We start from the raw sequence: 15718 nt of genomic DNA, 5'->3' as shown, positions 1-15718 counted from the left end.
AGTTCGTCCTTTGAGGCTTCAAGGAAGTACTCTCTCCCAGCGAATTAACACCATAAATAAATTGGGAAAAGAAACGTTCAATTTTCATTTTATAAATTCACTTCATAAGATTAGTGGTGTTTTAAAATATAAGATCATTTGTTTTGTGGCAGTCTCACCACGCCATACTCTCGTCCCAGATATACGAGCGTCACGGTAGCCACGGTAAATATGCCGCCATGTCGTCCATGTTTTCTCGCGTCGTCGCGTGGATCGTCCCTCATTTTGATGGAGACCGCCGAACACAAGGCACACCAGAAAAACGTGACCACAAAAACAACGATCGCAGGGGTAAAAGAACCAAAGGGAACAACCGAAGGACGAAGCTGGGCCTGAGCGAGACTGAGCGAGTTGGGCTCAGTGTGGCCAGCACTGTGATGTTATGCTCTGTACTTGGAAAATCATATCATTATTGCAGTTAAAATTGCGTTGCTTTAACATAATACGGTTATAAAACTAATTTACTAAAAAAATGTGACATTTCTGTATTTACATGTGCAGTGCAATTTTAATAAAGCTTTTCGCCAATGAGGGCGCTAAAAACTTCTTGCGAAGGTCATTCCGCGACCGTGTAGCACGGATGAACTCCCTTGAAGTAGTGCTCCTTTGGGAGCGTAAAGGAGCATTAGTTCAAAGTGCCTTTAGAGTGCCCGTGTGACAGGGGTATTAGCAAAACCACAGAAAAAATTCAGAATGTTCTTCAAGACTATACTGTCATGATCACTCATGAATCTTTACAATGTGAAATGTGTGGACCAAGCACCATGCCTTGATGTTATACCCTTGCCAGCTTGTCTAGAATTGAGAATTACCTGCAGTCTCAGCACAGCACAACTTCCATGACATACGTGCCGCACAAGAAGTGGCCCGACTAAAAGACTACCAGAAACCTAGATAGCAACTTGAGCTAATTACCTATTACCTAAACTTAACAGTGCTTTTTGATGCTAAGCTGGCCTGAGAAGTGACTGATGTTTGCGCACTTACACAGTCTAGCTGTCTGCTCCAGCCGGCAAGTAATGTGCTGTGGGATGTCCGTCTCTTTGGTGACAGCACACAGCTCTATTGCACGCACTCTGTCCGACCCGATACAGTAAAAGCTTGTTAATTTGAACTCGAAGGGGGCCAGAAAATTGTTCAAATAAAGCGAAGTTCGAATTATCAAATGGGCACTAGAATGAGCGGCGCGCAGGCAGAATCCGAAGCAGTCACACCTAGACTCGTTATCACAAGTTAGGCGCTACTACACGTTGGTGGGCGATTCTGAGAATCAAATTCATGCGGTCTTAATGGCAAATTAAATAAATTGATTGGCCAATTATGCGCCAGAAACAAGTACTGGAATGCATTTGCGCGAGCTTTAGTGCTGGAATATAGGACGCTATTTATGCTCCAAAACGTTTATTTACGGAGAAGAGCTGTCAAAATTCTAAGTAATCAGTGATGTGCATTTGCTTGCGTTTCTTCTGCTGAGACTCCATCAGCATCATCTGCAGCTCGCCCAACAGCTTCAGCGCAACGTCCGAGTTCTCATTGGCAGAGAAGTAGCGTACTCCAACATCGAGTGCCGACGCTACTTCACATGCACTTGGCGGTGGCATAGGCTCGTCGCCGCAGATGGACTCATCACTGTCGGCTGTGCTCACAGCACGTGAGCCCTCTGTCGTCTGCTGACAGCATGTAGCCTCAATTATATCAGCGTCACTCAAGGGCTCCAATGTCTCCACAGTGCTGTCCACGTAGCTCGCGGCACCAACAAAAAGCATCACAGCGGCACCCTAACTGCCATAGTGCGTTGTGTACACCACATGATCACGACCTAGCAACCATAGCACAACGAAAACCTGGAGTGGCTTGCGCCAAAGCATCAGCGGCGCTAGCCTTGTGCGCACGGTTTTTTTCTTTTCCATTGTTTTACATCTCTAGTAAATTTGCAGTGCATTGCACTCGTTATGGGTCAACTTCTATCTATGAGGAGCGGTGTCAGCCAGGGGCTCCTAGTTCGAATTAACTATAGCGGGTGCCCACTTGTTCAAATTATCGGGAGCTTTCCCCCATTGAAATACACAGGGCTGTGCCGGGACCCAGCCGTCAGTTCAAATTAACCGTAAGTTCGAATTAACAGAGTTCGAATTAACCAGTTTTTACTGTATATGCATGCCAACAGCCAAAGCAAGGCCTCACCTTTCTGAAGAAGCTCGCCAAAGTATTCAGATGCTGGCTGCTCCTCTGAGAACTTGAAGGGTGTTGCATCATGTGCAACTCCATGAAGCACGGAGGACTTGCCAGCCATGCTCTCAATCATCATACCTGGGAGAAGTTGACACAATAACAACTAGCCAATTGAAAAAAGGACTGCAGTCATATCATACCACATTATCTACTTAAAAGAGCACATCTGGAGCATGACAGTAATAATGCCACAATTGGCACAATTGGCATTATTACTGTAGGTGTACAGTGAAACCTTGTTACAGCAAACAGATAAAAACTCATAAAACAGTTCGATATAGCTGAAATTCATAATAAATAATTTCGAAAAGCATGCAACAGCAGAGCAATTTAGTCATTGAAGGGGTTGTAGCTCAGGTGATCCTTACTAGAGATACAGAGCCTTTTCATAACTTTTAGTGACGTTTCAAACGTGCTCGTGACGATTACGGAGCCCTCAAACAATCGTAACACCAGTTAGGTTGGCTTCTCCGCACAGCACCACAAGCGCACAACGACAGCAAGTCAAGCGCCAGCTACACTGGCTTCCCTGCATCACAGCCGTGTCACATGGAAAGCTGTACATCAAAGCTAAAGCTATCCCAGTTTTGACCACTCTCGTGACAGCTGATGCGAGCACAGGAAGGTTACTGCAAGCATACAACTGTCCTTTCCACTGCTTCCAGGGCGCTGTTGATGGGTGCGAGAGGTGTGAATGTGTGCTGACTGCCACACTCCAATGCCACACGCCGCTGTATCTTCCGTGCTGCTGTTAGCAAGTGCGAGATAAATGATCGAACCTTGACGCGAACGCTTACTGCACCATCATCAGTCACTTGTGTAGTGTGGCAAAGCCTGTTACCTGCCGTCTGAAAGGGCACAGTTTGGAACTGGGGAGTTCGATATATCCGTTTCATGGCCAACCGCTTTCGAAATACAAGGTAAAAATTGCACGTTTGTTAAAATTAATTACGAATAGTTCGATACAGCCAATAATTCGTAATATCCGTGTTCGTCATATCGAGGCTTGACTGCATTTACAACAAAGTGTAAGCCTTTACATTACATTCTGAACATAACATGCAGCACCCTCCCTCCTTCCCACACCCATCTGTACACTGTAGAAACTTTTGACGGTATGCCCATTCTACAATGGCTACTGCTGCTGATGATGAATTTTTATGGTGCAAGGGCATCTGTGGCCAAAGAGTGCCATGGCACAAGGTTTTTTTTTTTTACTCAAGGTGAGGTCAAAGACATGATTCATGATTCCCTAGCATTTCATCGTAAAGAAGCCGAGCACCAAGCGGGGGAAAGCTTGTACCAATCGTATCACCGGTGGGTACCCGGCAGCTCTGGGGATCAAACCCTGCACCTCCTACATGCGAGGCGGATGCTCAAACGACTAGGAGGCCACCGCTGCGGTGGCCAGTGGCTGTTATCACTGCGGTAAAAAAAAAAAGGACATTCCTAAAGCCTGCACGTATGTTAGCCTCTTGTAAATTTAAGTTACGTACATAACCAATGCCAGAACACCTCAGAAAGGACAGAGGGAAGAAAGCGAAGACCTTGGGAGTGGGGATAAAAGGCGAGTGCCTGCACCACGAGCAGCTCGCAGCCCACTCCAACTCCACCCCACTTTGATGCGGACAAGCAATAGGAGAGATCTGAAATTGGTCCCCAATTTCGTCAAGGACAAGGCAACAGCAAAGGGATTTCGCTACCTCCTGCAAATCCTGACCGTCTCCCAATTAGGCAACTGCCAGCCATCTCCTGAACCCAGCGCAGAACATCACATGGTTTGAGCACCCGCTCCAGCAAAGACTAGCCGGCTGAATTGCTGCACTGCATCTTGTCTGGCGAGCCACACCGGCACCAGTAGTTTAAGTTAAATATTAAACTGGTTTTCCTTTTTATTGAGTCTCGTCTCATTTGCCTTCAGCTCTGCGTGGATTCTTACAAATGTTGAAAGCATGACACAACCTTAACCAGGAAAACCACACTAGCTGCTTCTCACCGATGGTCATTCGAGAGGGAAAGCCGTGGGGATTGAAGATGATGTCGGGCGTCATGCCACTTTCAGTGAATGGAAGGTTCTCCACAGGCCACATTTGGCTGCACACACCCTTCTGGCCATGACGGCTGGCAAACTTGTCTCCAATCATTGGATTCCTCTGAAAGCAAAATGTTCAGCATGAGTGTAAATGTAGGACAAATTCAGTTGCCAGTAAATCTGCAGGCAACAGTGCAGGCACCACTATTCCATGCGATTCAGGTTCGGGGAGGTCTACCATATTTACACGATTGTAAGTCTACTCGAATGTAATCCCCCATATTGCACATCAGGAAAAAAAAGGGGGAGGGGGCACCCGTGGGCACCATCCACAATAAAAATGTATCAGTCGCTCGACTACTCGTCCACACTTGCGCCATTGTCCTCACTAGTGCTGCCATTGTCATCACTGCTGTAGTCCCACAGCTCGTCTTTCTAGCGTCATCGTCCAGCGAAATGCCCCATGTCGCAAAGGACCACAGCAAGTCATCGTCCAGCAAAATCCCGCACTTTGCATAAAACCACACCACAACATCCCATGAAACAGCTGAAAATTTTGCCTTGCTGATGCAGCCACACCTGCATCCCCCATTCTGAAACACGGAACTTGCGGTCCAACATGCAGTAGTTGTTTTCTTTGGCATAAAGAATGACAGCCATCTTGAATGTAGCCATGAAATGAAATGAAATGAATGAGTCCCAAATGCTTAACGGCCCTGCAGCACAGATGATGATTGACGAAGCACTACATTAAAAAGCGGTAAAATGTGGCCGGCAATCAAGTAAAATGCGTCAAGCAGAGCCAAAAAAAAAACTATGTGCGAGTGGCATTGGCCCTTGCATGAGCTACCAACACTCACCAGAAGCGCTGCCATTTCGAGTGGCAGTGCTGCTGCGGTTGGAACAGTGGCCCTTCCATCAACTATCGACACTCCAATAAGTGCCAAGTGCACAGTTAGAAGTAAAAAAAGGAATGAAAAATCCATCTGGACAAGCGTGCATAATGCCGAATGCTATTGGGTAGAGCCATAGAGCAAACATAAAATTGCAACCACGCAGTAGCATCCCTGATATCTTGTGTTTCGTCTTCATTAATGGTGCCATGCTTTGGTATTGATTGTAAGTCAAACACCCTACCGACTTCAGATTTTCAAATTTTTAAAAATGGGTCGACTTACAATTGTGTAAATACAGTGTGCTGTAAGTCTGCATCAAGATTTGCACATTTTGTGTGCCTATTTGAATTCGGTCGATATTTTCTTGATGAGAACACAAAACAAAACTTCGAATTTTCAAACCTAAAATTATATGTTGGCTTACAATCGTGTAGATACGGTAACTGATTGACCGCTGGCTGCGCGGGTTGTACCTTGACGCAACCCCCGCCTGAATTAACGAGTGCCCGACACTGTAGTCCTACACGGATGCCGGCCAGGACTGCGCTCCTTGTTCGAATTATCTGAATTAACGGGGAGTAGTTTATCACCGCAGTTGGCAAATTACTTTCTAAAACTAATCAATTGAGATGGCCATTTATTTCTGAGAGCTGCATGCATAATCCAATGACCACCACAAATTACCACAGGTCAGCATAACATGGTAAATGCGCAACTGCTACGTGTTCCCCTGGTGCTAAAACACAAAGACTCAGGTAAATGCGCAGGCATGAGTATGACAAATTACAGCGAGTTCACCTATCACTAATCACATGAATCTCGTGTTAGGGGGAAACCTGGCTCACAACATTCCTGCCTGTACTGCGCATGCACATCAAGCTCCCACAATGCTTGTTCAGTGTTTACTGCATTTCAAACAGTTGACACTTTGGCATGTCATTTTACAAGATGGCAAGTGAGATTTCTGCCAAGATAAGACGGAGCCCAGGTCAATTAGCTTTGTTGGTGTGTAACCTCGCTCCAAAAACTGTTCGTTGCGGGGGGAAATTATTGCACTGCCTTATATGCTTTGCCGACAGGAAATCGGAAATACTTCTAAAACTGTGAGGCCACACAAGTAGCAGACAAAATAGATTTGTGTGGTCCTATGCGAATGAAAGTTTCCAGCTGTACCTTCCTTCATGGAATACCTCAGGTATCAACCTTTGGCAGGGCAGAAGCTATATATAAGCTGATTTCGTTAACAGCGTACGACAGCTTTGCGCATAGTTTTTCCGCAGTCCTGTGAGGTACAACAAGGTTTCACCGTACAACTAAATGATCTCAATAGGAGTGCAATTCTACCTGTATCCAATAGGTGATGCAGATGTTCTGCAAAACATCCGTGCCAGTGTCATTTCCAAGAAGCTTGACCTCATGCACATAGCCAGGCTCCATGTTCTTGTACTTATGCACTTTGGTCTCTCCAGTCACAACATTGATGAAGCTGCAAGAAAACAATAAACAGTTCCAGGTGATCATTTTGCTGCCTCTTGTCTAGGGTTGTGCGAATATTCGACCGTACTGAATATCGAAGCAAATAATGCAGTATTCGATTCAGGCTTCGAAGTGAATAGCAATAGTCAAAAACCTCGAATAATTTTGAAGTTTTTTGAAGTTCAAAGATTTAAAAAAATGAAGCTGCTGGAGAAGCAGTCGGTGGACTTATGTATGCTCTCACACTTCCGTGTGATTGCACCATGCTGGATGTTGGCACTTGTCCAAAGCTTGGCCTTCGACAGCTGCACAGTTCAGCACATCGCCGACAAGCGCACATGACGGGACAACTTCCAGATGCAAAAGCAAGACCACCACATGGCATGCCATAAAAACAAAGATGGCAAAAAAGATAAGAATGCAGAATTACCAACATGACCAAGGTGAGCGCTCCATCGGCGTTGGCTTTCGTAGCTGCTGTGTCAGATACCAACTTTGAAGTAGGTGATACCCTATTATTTACAGCTTTCAACGGTTAAAATTAGACGAGAAATGAAATGCCAGTTATTGTAGGTACTGTGATGAGAAAGCCAGGATGGCGAAGCATTCTGACATGGGTGCACAGTCTCCACTTCAAAGAGCATCGCCATTTTCTTGCGTTCGTGATCTTAGAGTAGAGGTGCGCCTCACACGCTTCTCCTTTTCACAGCGTTTAGACAAAAAGGCTCTTCTCAGAAAAGCTTAATTTAAACCTGCTCTCCATAGACAGGTGCACCTCGCACCTTTGCGCAGCAGCGCATATGCGAGGGGTGAAAGAGCCATGCTCGCATCTCGTGCTGGCCCGTGCTGCTGACGCGTCTCCACCCGAAGCAGCTTACATGCAACGCTTCGAGGTTGGTCTAAGGAAAAGGCCATCCCAGAATCATGGGTACCGCGTCCTCTGATTGGCGCATTGCAACATGCATGGTGCTTTATCGCATACGACTTTCACATGACTGAATACTCGGGCCGTAGCCATAGCCTCCTCCGGCAGCGGCACAAGTGCACGTGCAGTGTGGTCACGTGACCGTATACAGTAAAAGCTCGTTAATTCGAACTCGAAAGGGAGCGGAAAATTGTTCGAATTATGAGAAGTTCGAATTATCGAATGGGCGCTAGAATGAGCAGTTATAGCGCCCCGATGCGCGGGCAGAACCCGAAGCATTCACATCTAGACTCGTTACCGCTAGCTAGGCGCTACTACACGTTAGTGGCGGGCGTATTCTGATAATTAAATCGATCCGGTCCTAATGAAAAATGAAATAAATTGATCGGCCAGTTATGCACCAGAAACAAGTACTGGAATGCATTCGCTTGAGTAGCGAGCTTTAGTGCTGGAATATATGACGCTATTTATGGAGAAGGGTTGTCAAAATTAAAAGTAATCAGTGATTTGTATTTGCTTGCATTTCTTCTGTCGAGACTCCAACAGCATCATCTGCAGCTTGCCCAAAGCTCCTGCGCAACGTCAGAGTTCACATTGACAGAGAAGTGGCATGCTGCAACATCAAGTGCCGACGCTATTTCATGTGCACTTGGCGGTGACATAGTCTCGTCGCCGCCGTCGGACTCATCACTGTCGGCTGTTCTCACCGCATGTGAGCCCTGCGACGTCTGCTGGGAGCAGACAGCCTCATACAGGCGTCACTCAAGGGCTCCAACATTTCCCCGCTGCTGTCCACGTAGCTCGCGCTCGCGGCACCAACAAAATCCATCAGCACCCGAACCACCATACTACGTTGTTTACATCACGTGATTGCGACCGTGGCACAACGGAAACCTGGAACGGCTCAGCAGCACAGGTGAGTGCTCCGGCAGCGAAAACCTGCTACGGCATGCACCGGAACGCGGGCTCCGTGAGCCTCGTGCACCCGGCTTTTTTTTCTTTTCCATTGTTTTACATCTCTGGTAAATTTGGAGCGTGTTTTACTCACTATGGGTCAACTTCTATCTACGAGGAGCAGTGTGAACAAGTGGCTCCCAGTTCGAATCAACCGTAGCGGATGCAGACTTGTTCAAATTATCGGGTTTTTTTCCCCCATTGAAATACACAAGGCTGTGCCGGGACCTGGGCGTCAGTTCGAATTAACCGTAAGTTCTAATTAACCAAGTTCGAATTAACGAGCTTTTACGTATTGTGCGAAGGTCAGAGAAATTGCGGAGTCAGATGCAATGTGTCCGAAATTTCAACCACAGTTGTACACTGGACTCTGTGGGGTGCACGACTCAGTGCCATGCAAGCATGAATTGTGTTCAAAATTTCAGCTTCCAGAAAATATGGCAGCAACTTAACTTATAAATTTAAAATCAGTACAGTTAAAACTCGATTTAACGAAGTTGAGGGGAGCCGTGAATTATTTTGTTAAATCGAGAACTTCGTTAAATTGAATGAGGCATTTCTTGGGCACATAATTCAGTACATTCGATTACAGTAAAACCTCGTTAAAACGTACCCGCTTAAACAGTACTTTCGTTTTAAAAGTAGTAAAGTCAAGTCCCCGACTGAGCACCCATTGAACATAATGCATTTTGCATCCGCATAAACCGTACCAGCTTATCGCGGTCGTATCGGTTAGCACGTACCATTTTCACTTTTCGTCGCACTCGCGCGTGACGAATTCACGCCGGTAGCACCGACCCAAAGGACGGTTCGGCTAGCGGCGCAACAATCTTCCCTAAATACCGCCGACGGGACGGCAAGCCACACAGCTAATGACAAATTGGCGCCAAAGTTGGTAATCATACAACTAGCGCAATCTTTGGGGGTCCGTATGGTCATCGTCATGACCCCCCACGCTACTTTCGAGTGGGTAGCGCCAACACCACGACCGGCGCCGCTAGCGTGTATGAAAAGAAACAACAAAAATTCTTACTCGACAAGAAAGGCCCGAGGGGACTACAAATTTATTTTCCGCCAAAGAAGTCGGTGATCTTTGCCTGCGTGCGCTTTGTGAGCAACGGCCGCACCGATTTCTCGTAGGTCTGAAGTGCGTCCAGCGCGTCTTCCATCCCCTCGTGTGTGCCAGGAGGGTTAGGTCAGGAGGGTTAGCGGCGCGCTTGCTCGCACACACCATGTCCGCGTTCACGATAGCAAGGCTAGACTGATGGAGGCCTAACAAGCTGAGCTTGACAAAGACGTGCGTTCAAAGGCACGGGGAAATCCGCACAAGAGCGAACACAGAGCACAACACACAAACACACACAAAAAAAAAACGCGAACTGCAACAGCGCCATCTATGAAATGTGGCACGAAACTTTTTCTACTGCTGGCGCCATCTCGTGAGCTCGACTCAATTAAAACTCGTTTTGCGCCGCGCAGTTTGAAAAAAGCGACGGGATGAAGATGCTCCGCGCTGTTACCGCTGACTTGCAATCAATAAATTTTGGGGTGCTGTCTACAAAACAGACCAAAAATTAACACTTTTTCACCTTTATTTCTCGAAAAAAGGTTCGTTAAATCGAGACAGATCACGGAATCGGTTTCGTTATTTCGGGTTAGTCAAAGCATTGAACCCTATGGGCGTCTGAGGGGGAATTAGGATACCTTCGTTAAATCGATATTTTCGTTAAATCGGGTTTCGTTAAATCGAGTTTTGACTGTAGCATATAAAGAATTGTATGATAAAGGATTGAGATTATGATATTTAGTGCACTTTGGTTTGCTGCTGTTTGATCATTGCCTAATGCAAGTTTAAGAGCATTTATCATTTTTATTTCATTTTATTTTTATTTCAGTACCCTTACTGCATTCTGCAAACCATGTATTTCGGCACGTGGTATTCAGCTCTAATAAGCTGCCTCTTTATTTCAATACTACATGTCCAGTTCCAAGCGAATTGAAAATATTCCCCTCACTTCGAAACTATTCAAACAAAGCAATTACTATTTGCTTTGCATTCACTTAAAATTGAAAACTCACTATTCACATATGCCTACTTTTGTCATCTCTAGCTGCTACAACTTAGAAAAATTCTTGCAACTACTGCGCTGCAACATATTTATTACGCTTTTAATCTTCTTTTTGGAGCACATTTTTATGTCAACACATATCAGACACTACATGTCCTACGACATTTCACACCACCACAGAACAAAGCGAGCTGAAATACTGTGATGTTTGCTTTAGTTTATGGGTTTAACGTCCCAAACTGACTCGGGATACGAGGAACACGTAGCACGCATGGTAGTTCCCGCAGTAATGTAAAAAGGTGGCACAACATGACATCACGAGCTGCATACCATGCCATTGCAACACACAAATTTCTTCACAGTTTACGGAGAAACGCCCAGATATGTTTGTTATGGAGGAAACCTTGTCACTGAGTGTTTTTTTTCTTTTGCAGGCGTATACCTGTGAAATTAGCAGTTCATGTTTCGACTTCACTGTACTTCAAATGACTGCCACCACTATGTGACAGTACTTTGCAACTATATAGCTATTAACTATAAAACTATAAAGGCAGCATAAGCTTAAAATGCTTCAAAACTCAATTGCTAGTAAGCACACACATAGAGTAAGAACTCCTTTGACAAATTAGGTAGACTATTCACCTGCACACAGGCTGGTTGTGTTCCACCTTGGTGCCTATGTAGGGCAAGCCATCAAGGTCAATGTGATCCTCCAAATGCCGGTCACTCATCTTGCGACCAAAGACAAGTGACACCTGCCTGCCCGTGTCACCAGCCAACACCCGGAGGTTCACCACCTCACTCTTGTAGATGGAGCCATGCTTGAAACCCCGCTCCACCGATGACTTATTCAACACCATAGCATCCTCCATGTCATAGCCCTGTGATGCAGTAGAAAGAAAAGCATTTGAACTCGAAATCGTTACCACGGCACTAGGTATTGCTCACCAGCGATCGGAAAATGCTACGACAGCACGACCACGGCTGTTACGACTTGCTGAGTCATCTGGTTTGTTGTTCATGCACTGAACTTTCATTTTCTGCATAACTTGTATTTTTGCCACAAGTAGGGTAATTTTTTTAATGCGCTTGAAGTTGAGGGTGTGACGACGAACGCTCCGAGCAAGGCGTCAAAGTCGGGGACAGCGCGCAATCGAAACAGTCCCGTTGCACGCAATTCTGCTATGTCTACAGCATTTATTTTAACAAAAGAGTTAAGCACCACTTGAAAAACAAGCATGGAAGACGGAGACACACCCAGACTTGTCAGTACATTTCCACGTGCTGCACTTGAATTAAATGTGCAGTGGATAGTGCTAGAAATAGAAGAGTTTAGGCAGACTTTTTAATAAAGAAATAGCAAAGCCAGGCCAGATTCCATTAATAAAACATTAAATCAACCTTTTTTCTGCCTTCCAGTGATAACGTGGTCTCTTCATAGTTCTCGGACTTTGCAATAGTTTGCAATATGACATTTAAAAATGGGGGAAAAAACCCTTCAATATGTGATACGGGTATTCAAAATTATACGGCTACTTACATACCAAACGTAGTTTAAATCTGGCTGCATAAGCAACTATGAAAAACCATTTTATAGATACCTATTCAGTTTTTCTAGTTATGAAGGATAGTGTTTAATGAAGTTCTCACAACATTGGATAGCAAAAACAGTTTAGTACATTCCTGAGAAGGAACCAATTCTATGCTAAGACATGAGTAGTATAGACTTATGCCAACATCCAGTGGAGAACAAAATAAAGAAAGACCAAAACCTTACTGTAGGTGTTGACACAGTATCCATTTTTACAAGAAACAGAAACAGCGAAGTAGCAGAATGCTAAATCAACATCAATAAAAATGACTGCCTTTGTTTTATGTGCTGCCACCTGTCTCAAGACCCATCAGCAAGCAACAGGAGAATTTTGTTGTTGCTTTTTCAGTAAAAGAGCAGGGCTGGGCGATGCCGATCGCTGAGTGTATGAAAGCTAGGCAAGGTGACGCATTTGTTGCAGTAACACTTTGTGTACCAACAGGACGCTATATCCAGTGTGTACTGGGGGAACTGCTTGATGGCAAAAATCAAGAAAAAAAATCTCCGAATTATATGCTGTTGCATTTACGCACCATAACCTAACTTCGAATTGTTCACACCCAAGCAGCACCCACCGTGTAGGAGATAACTGCCACTATAGCATTGGTGCCAGTAGGGAAGTCATCCATATGATAGTGATCGTAGGCTGTTGGCCGCACAAGAGGAGTCTGTGGTGTCTGGATACGGTACAGCTTGTTGTCGGAGCGGTATCGAAGTGCTTGGCACGGTGTGCCCATGGTCTGCTTGCCCATCTGAAGGTAGAAAAAGGTATGTCATTTGACAAAGCTTCACTGTGGAGCATGAGCAAGCTGGGTAAACGGTGCGCAATTTTCCCCTCCTTGCCACATGCACCTCTTGCAGCTGCACGCGACAACATGGCTGCGCCAATCTTTCCAAGCTTGCCCGCTTGTATGCTGGTGGTCTGATGCAGCAGGGAGTGCAAAATGTGTAAGTTTTTTTTTTAATAAACCTAGGCACTAAATTAGGGGTGCGGAAATTATGCGACAGCATAAATTACATGAGTAAGTATGGTTTAGCTTGTTAAACTGAGCACATTAAGCGACGCGCCGGTGAAAACGAGTGGGGGAGGAGTGGAGAAGAAGGGAGAGAGTGAATCCACGTCCAGGGACGAAGATGAAGAAGGAAGTGCCTCGCCTCCATCGAAATGCGGCCACCGCGGTCGGGATACAACCCGGGTACTCCGGATCAGTAGCCGAGCGCCTTGACCACTGAGCCACCGCGACAGGTCTCATACGTTCGCCATTCGGCGTTTCGTCACTTGGGTTTCTCCGACTGCATCGACAGAGTGGCGCTCAGTCTTCACGAAGTTACATCCGTTCGCCGTTTTTTGTGATTGCGTCCGGCGGTTCCACTACTTTGAACGAAAAGTGCCTTGTCTTTGTGTGTGTTTGACGAGCGGTGTGGTGCACACTCGGGTTGTGGACAACATGGCGCCGCCGGTGCCGCCGGGTCCATCAAAGAAGCGTGGGAAGTATTCAACTAAATGCCGTGACCTTGCTGTCTAGCGTGTACAGTGAAAGCACAACTTTGGCACAAATACAGGCGCAAATCGTCGCCAGCAAGAGAAATTTTCCGCAAGGTAAAATCTGACATTTTAAAGCCGATTTCATCACAATAAAGTGATTTTTTTGTACTTCATAAATTTTCGGACCAATTTTCGGGTCCTTTCGAGTCCGAAAAATTGGTCGGCGACTGTATTCACACGCCTCTAACCCCAAGTGGTCTAAATAAACTAATCTGGAGCCCTCCACTACAGCGTCCCTCATAACCCATTTGTCGCTTCAGGATGTTAAAGCCCACAAATCTTAATTTACAAGTGATACGATAAGCCAATAAACTAGTTGAGTAATGGGCAACATCTGATCATCTAAGGCAGCACAAGTCAGCATGTATGTCAAACAAGGGCTGTACAATGCAATCCACTTACAACGATATTGAGAGAACCGGAAAATTAACCAATTATTGTTATATGTGGACAGGCAAAAAAAACTCACTTATTCCCCCATGCATGCAGCCACCACCACCGGCGCTCCTGTCAAGGATGTACAACGCCTTGGCGCTTCACTAAGCATGCCGAGCAAGCCACCACCACCAAAGCTCCCATCGAAAGATAAACATGCCATGATTTATCGGCGCAAAGCAGCTTGGCGCGCTGCCAAAGTAAGCGCTGTGGACAGCGCGAAACCGAGCAATACACCCAGAAAAGTGGCAGCGGCCAAACAAACTCTTCCCTCCTCCCGCCAGCGACTGCGACGAAGATAGAGTTTGGTTCCTAAGGCCGCAAGGATTGACCCCCTCACGGATTTCTCGACGCCGATCTGTTTGCGGCACTTAAGACAAGTAAACAACCTTCTGGCCGGCCAGAATTCTATCGTTGTATTCGTTATTTCGCCGTTACTTGTATCATTACACATGTGGCTTACTTTTACACGGGGGCAACGGGAGAATTGATAAAGCTAAGAATCTAAGCGATGTATCGTTTTATCTGGTATCGTTGGATTGCACAGTATCACATTGGTGGTGTAGCGCTGACGGACTTCACTCATTCACTCTCTAAGCAGGTGTGGCGTCAACGAAATAGGCCAGACACTCCGACTACATCACAGAAAAGGACTGTTCTGAGAGGAGCACTTCAAAGGAAAATGCTTACCTGGCACTGGTACATGTTTCGAGGACTCTGGTTGAAATCAGAGTATGGGATCATGTTAGCTAGAACACTCAACATGCTAGTCTGCCTCAGCTCTTGGTGAGTGGTTACCTGAAAGAAAAAAATATAAAGTTAAGATGCCATACGAGTACCACAATCATGCCCATAGGAAACATCTACAGAAGGCACATACAACATCTGTAAGTACTTTGCCTCATCACTTAATTCAAAGTGAAGAACCTGGTGCCCGATTTTGCCTTCCTCTGTTGGGAAAGACAGCACATTTACACAGTTTAAGGGCTCTTCGATTTTTCAGTTCTGCAATGTTTAGCATTCCCATAAAGAAAACATCGACACCGTTCAAACAAGCACACAAAAATCTTGATGCAAACTCACAGCATGCCGTATTTACACGATTGTAAGTCGACCTTTTTTTTTTTATTTGAAAATCTGAAGTTGGGGGGTGTGTGACTTACAATCAATACCAAAGCATGGCACCATAAATAAAGATGTGGCTGCAATTTTATGTTTGCTCTGCAGCTCTACCCGTAACATTTGGCTGTTCTGCAGACCTGTTTGGAAAGATTTTTCATTTTTCATTTTTTCTTTACTTTTATATGCATACTCGGCGCTTATGGGTGTGTCGAAAGTTGATGGAAGGGCCGCTGTTCCAATCCTGGCGGGCACTACCACTCGGAACGAGCTGATGGAAGCGCCGATGCCGCACACGCAGTTTCTCTTCGGCTCTGTTCAACACTTTTGACTTGGTCACCGGCCATGTTTTAACAGTTTTTAATGTATTTTTAATGTATTACTTCGCCAACCGTCGTGTTCTG

General features: G+C 45.6%; 1 protein-coding gene across 1 annotated transcript in view; it reads right to left on the bottom strand.

Annotated features, from left to right (window-relative positions):
- The window catches only part of Polr1B (RNA polymerase I subunit Rpl135), a 65795-nt gene that overhangs the window by 13415 nt on the left and 36662 nt on the right, over window positions 1-15718 (bottom strand). Inside the window, exons 18-23 of the mRNA XM_077658255.1 lie at window positions 14886-14993; window positions 12790-12966; window positions 11266-11504; window positions 6544-6685; window positions 4268-4424; window positions 2224-2349 (exon numbers count right to left, since the gene is read on the bottom strand). Of these exons, the coding sequence (XP_077514381.1) occupies window positions 2224-2349; window positions 4268-4424; window positions 6544-6685; window positions 11266-11504; window positions 12790-12966; window positions 14886-14993 (949 nt within the window). The remainder of the gene's footprint in view (window positions 1-2223; window positions 2350-4267; window positions 4425-6543; window positions 6686-11265; window positions 11505-12789; window positions 12967-14885; window positions 14994-15718) is intronic.

This window comes from Amblyomma americanum, chromosome 3 (genome assembly GCF_052857255.1).
Source record: "Amblyomma americanum isolate KBUSLIRL-KWMA chromosome 3, ASM5285725v1, whole genome shotgun sequence".
Classification (NCBI taxonomy): domain Eukaryota; kingdom Metazoa; phylum Arthropoda; class Arachnida; order Ixodida; family Ixodidae; genus Amblyomma; species Amblyomma americanum.
This window is presented reverse-complemented; position numbering and strand designations above follow the sequence as displayed.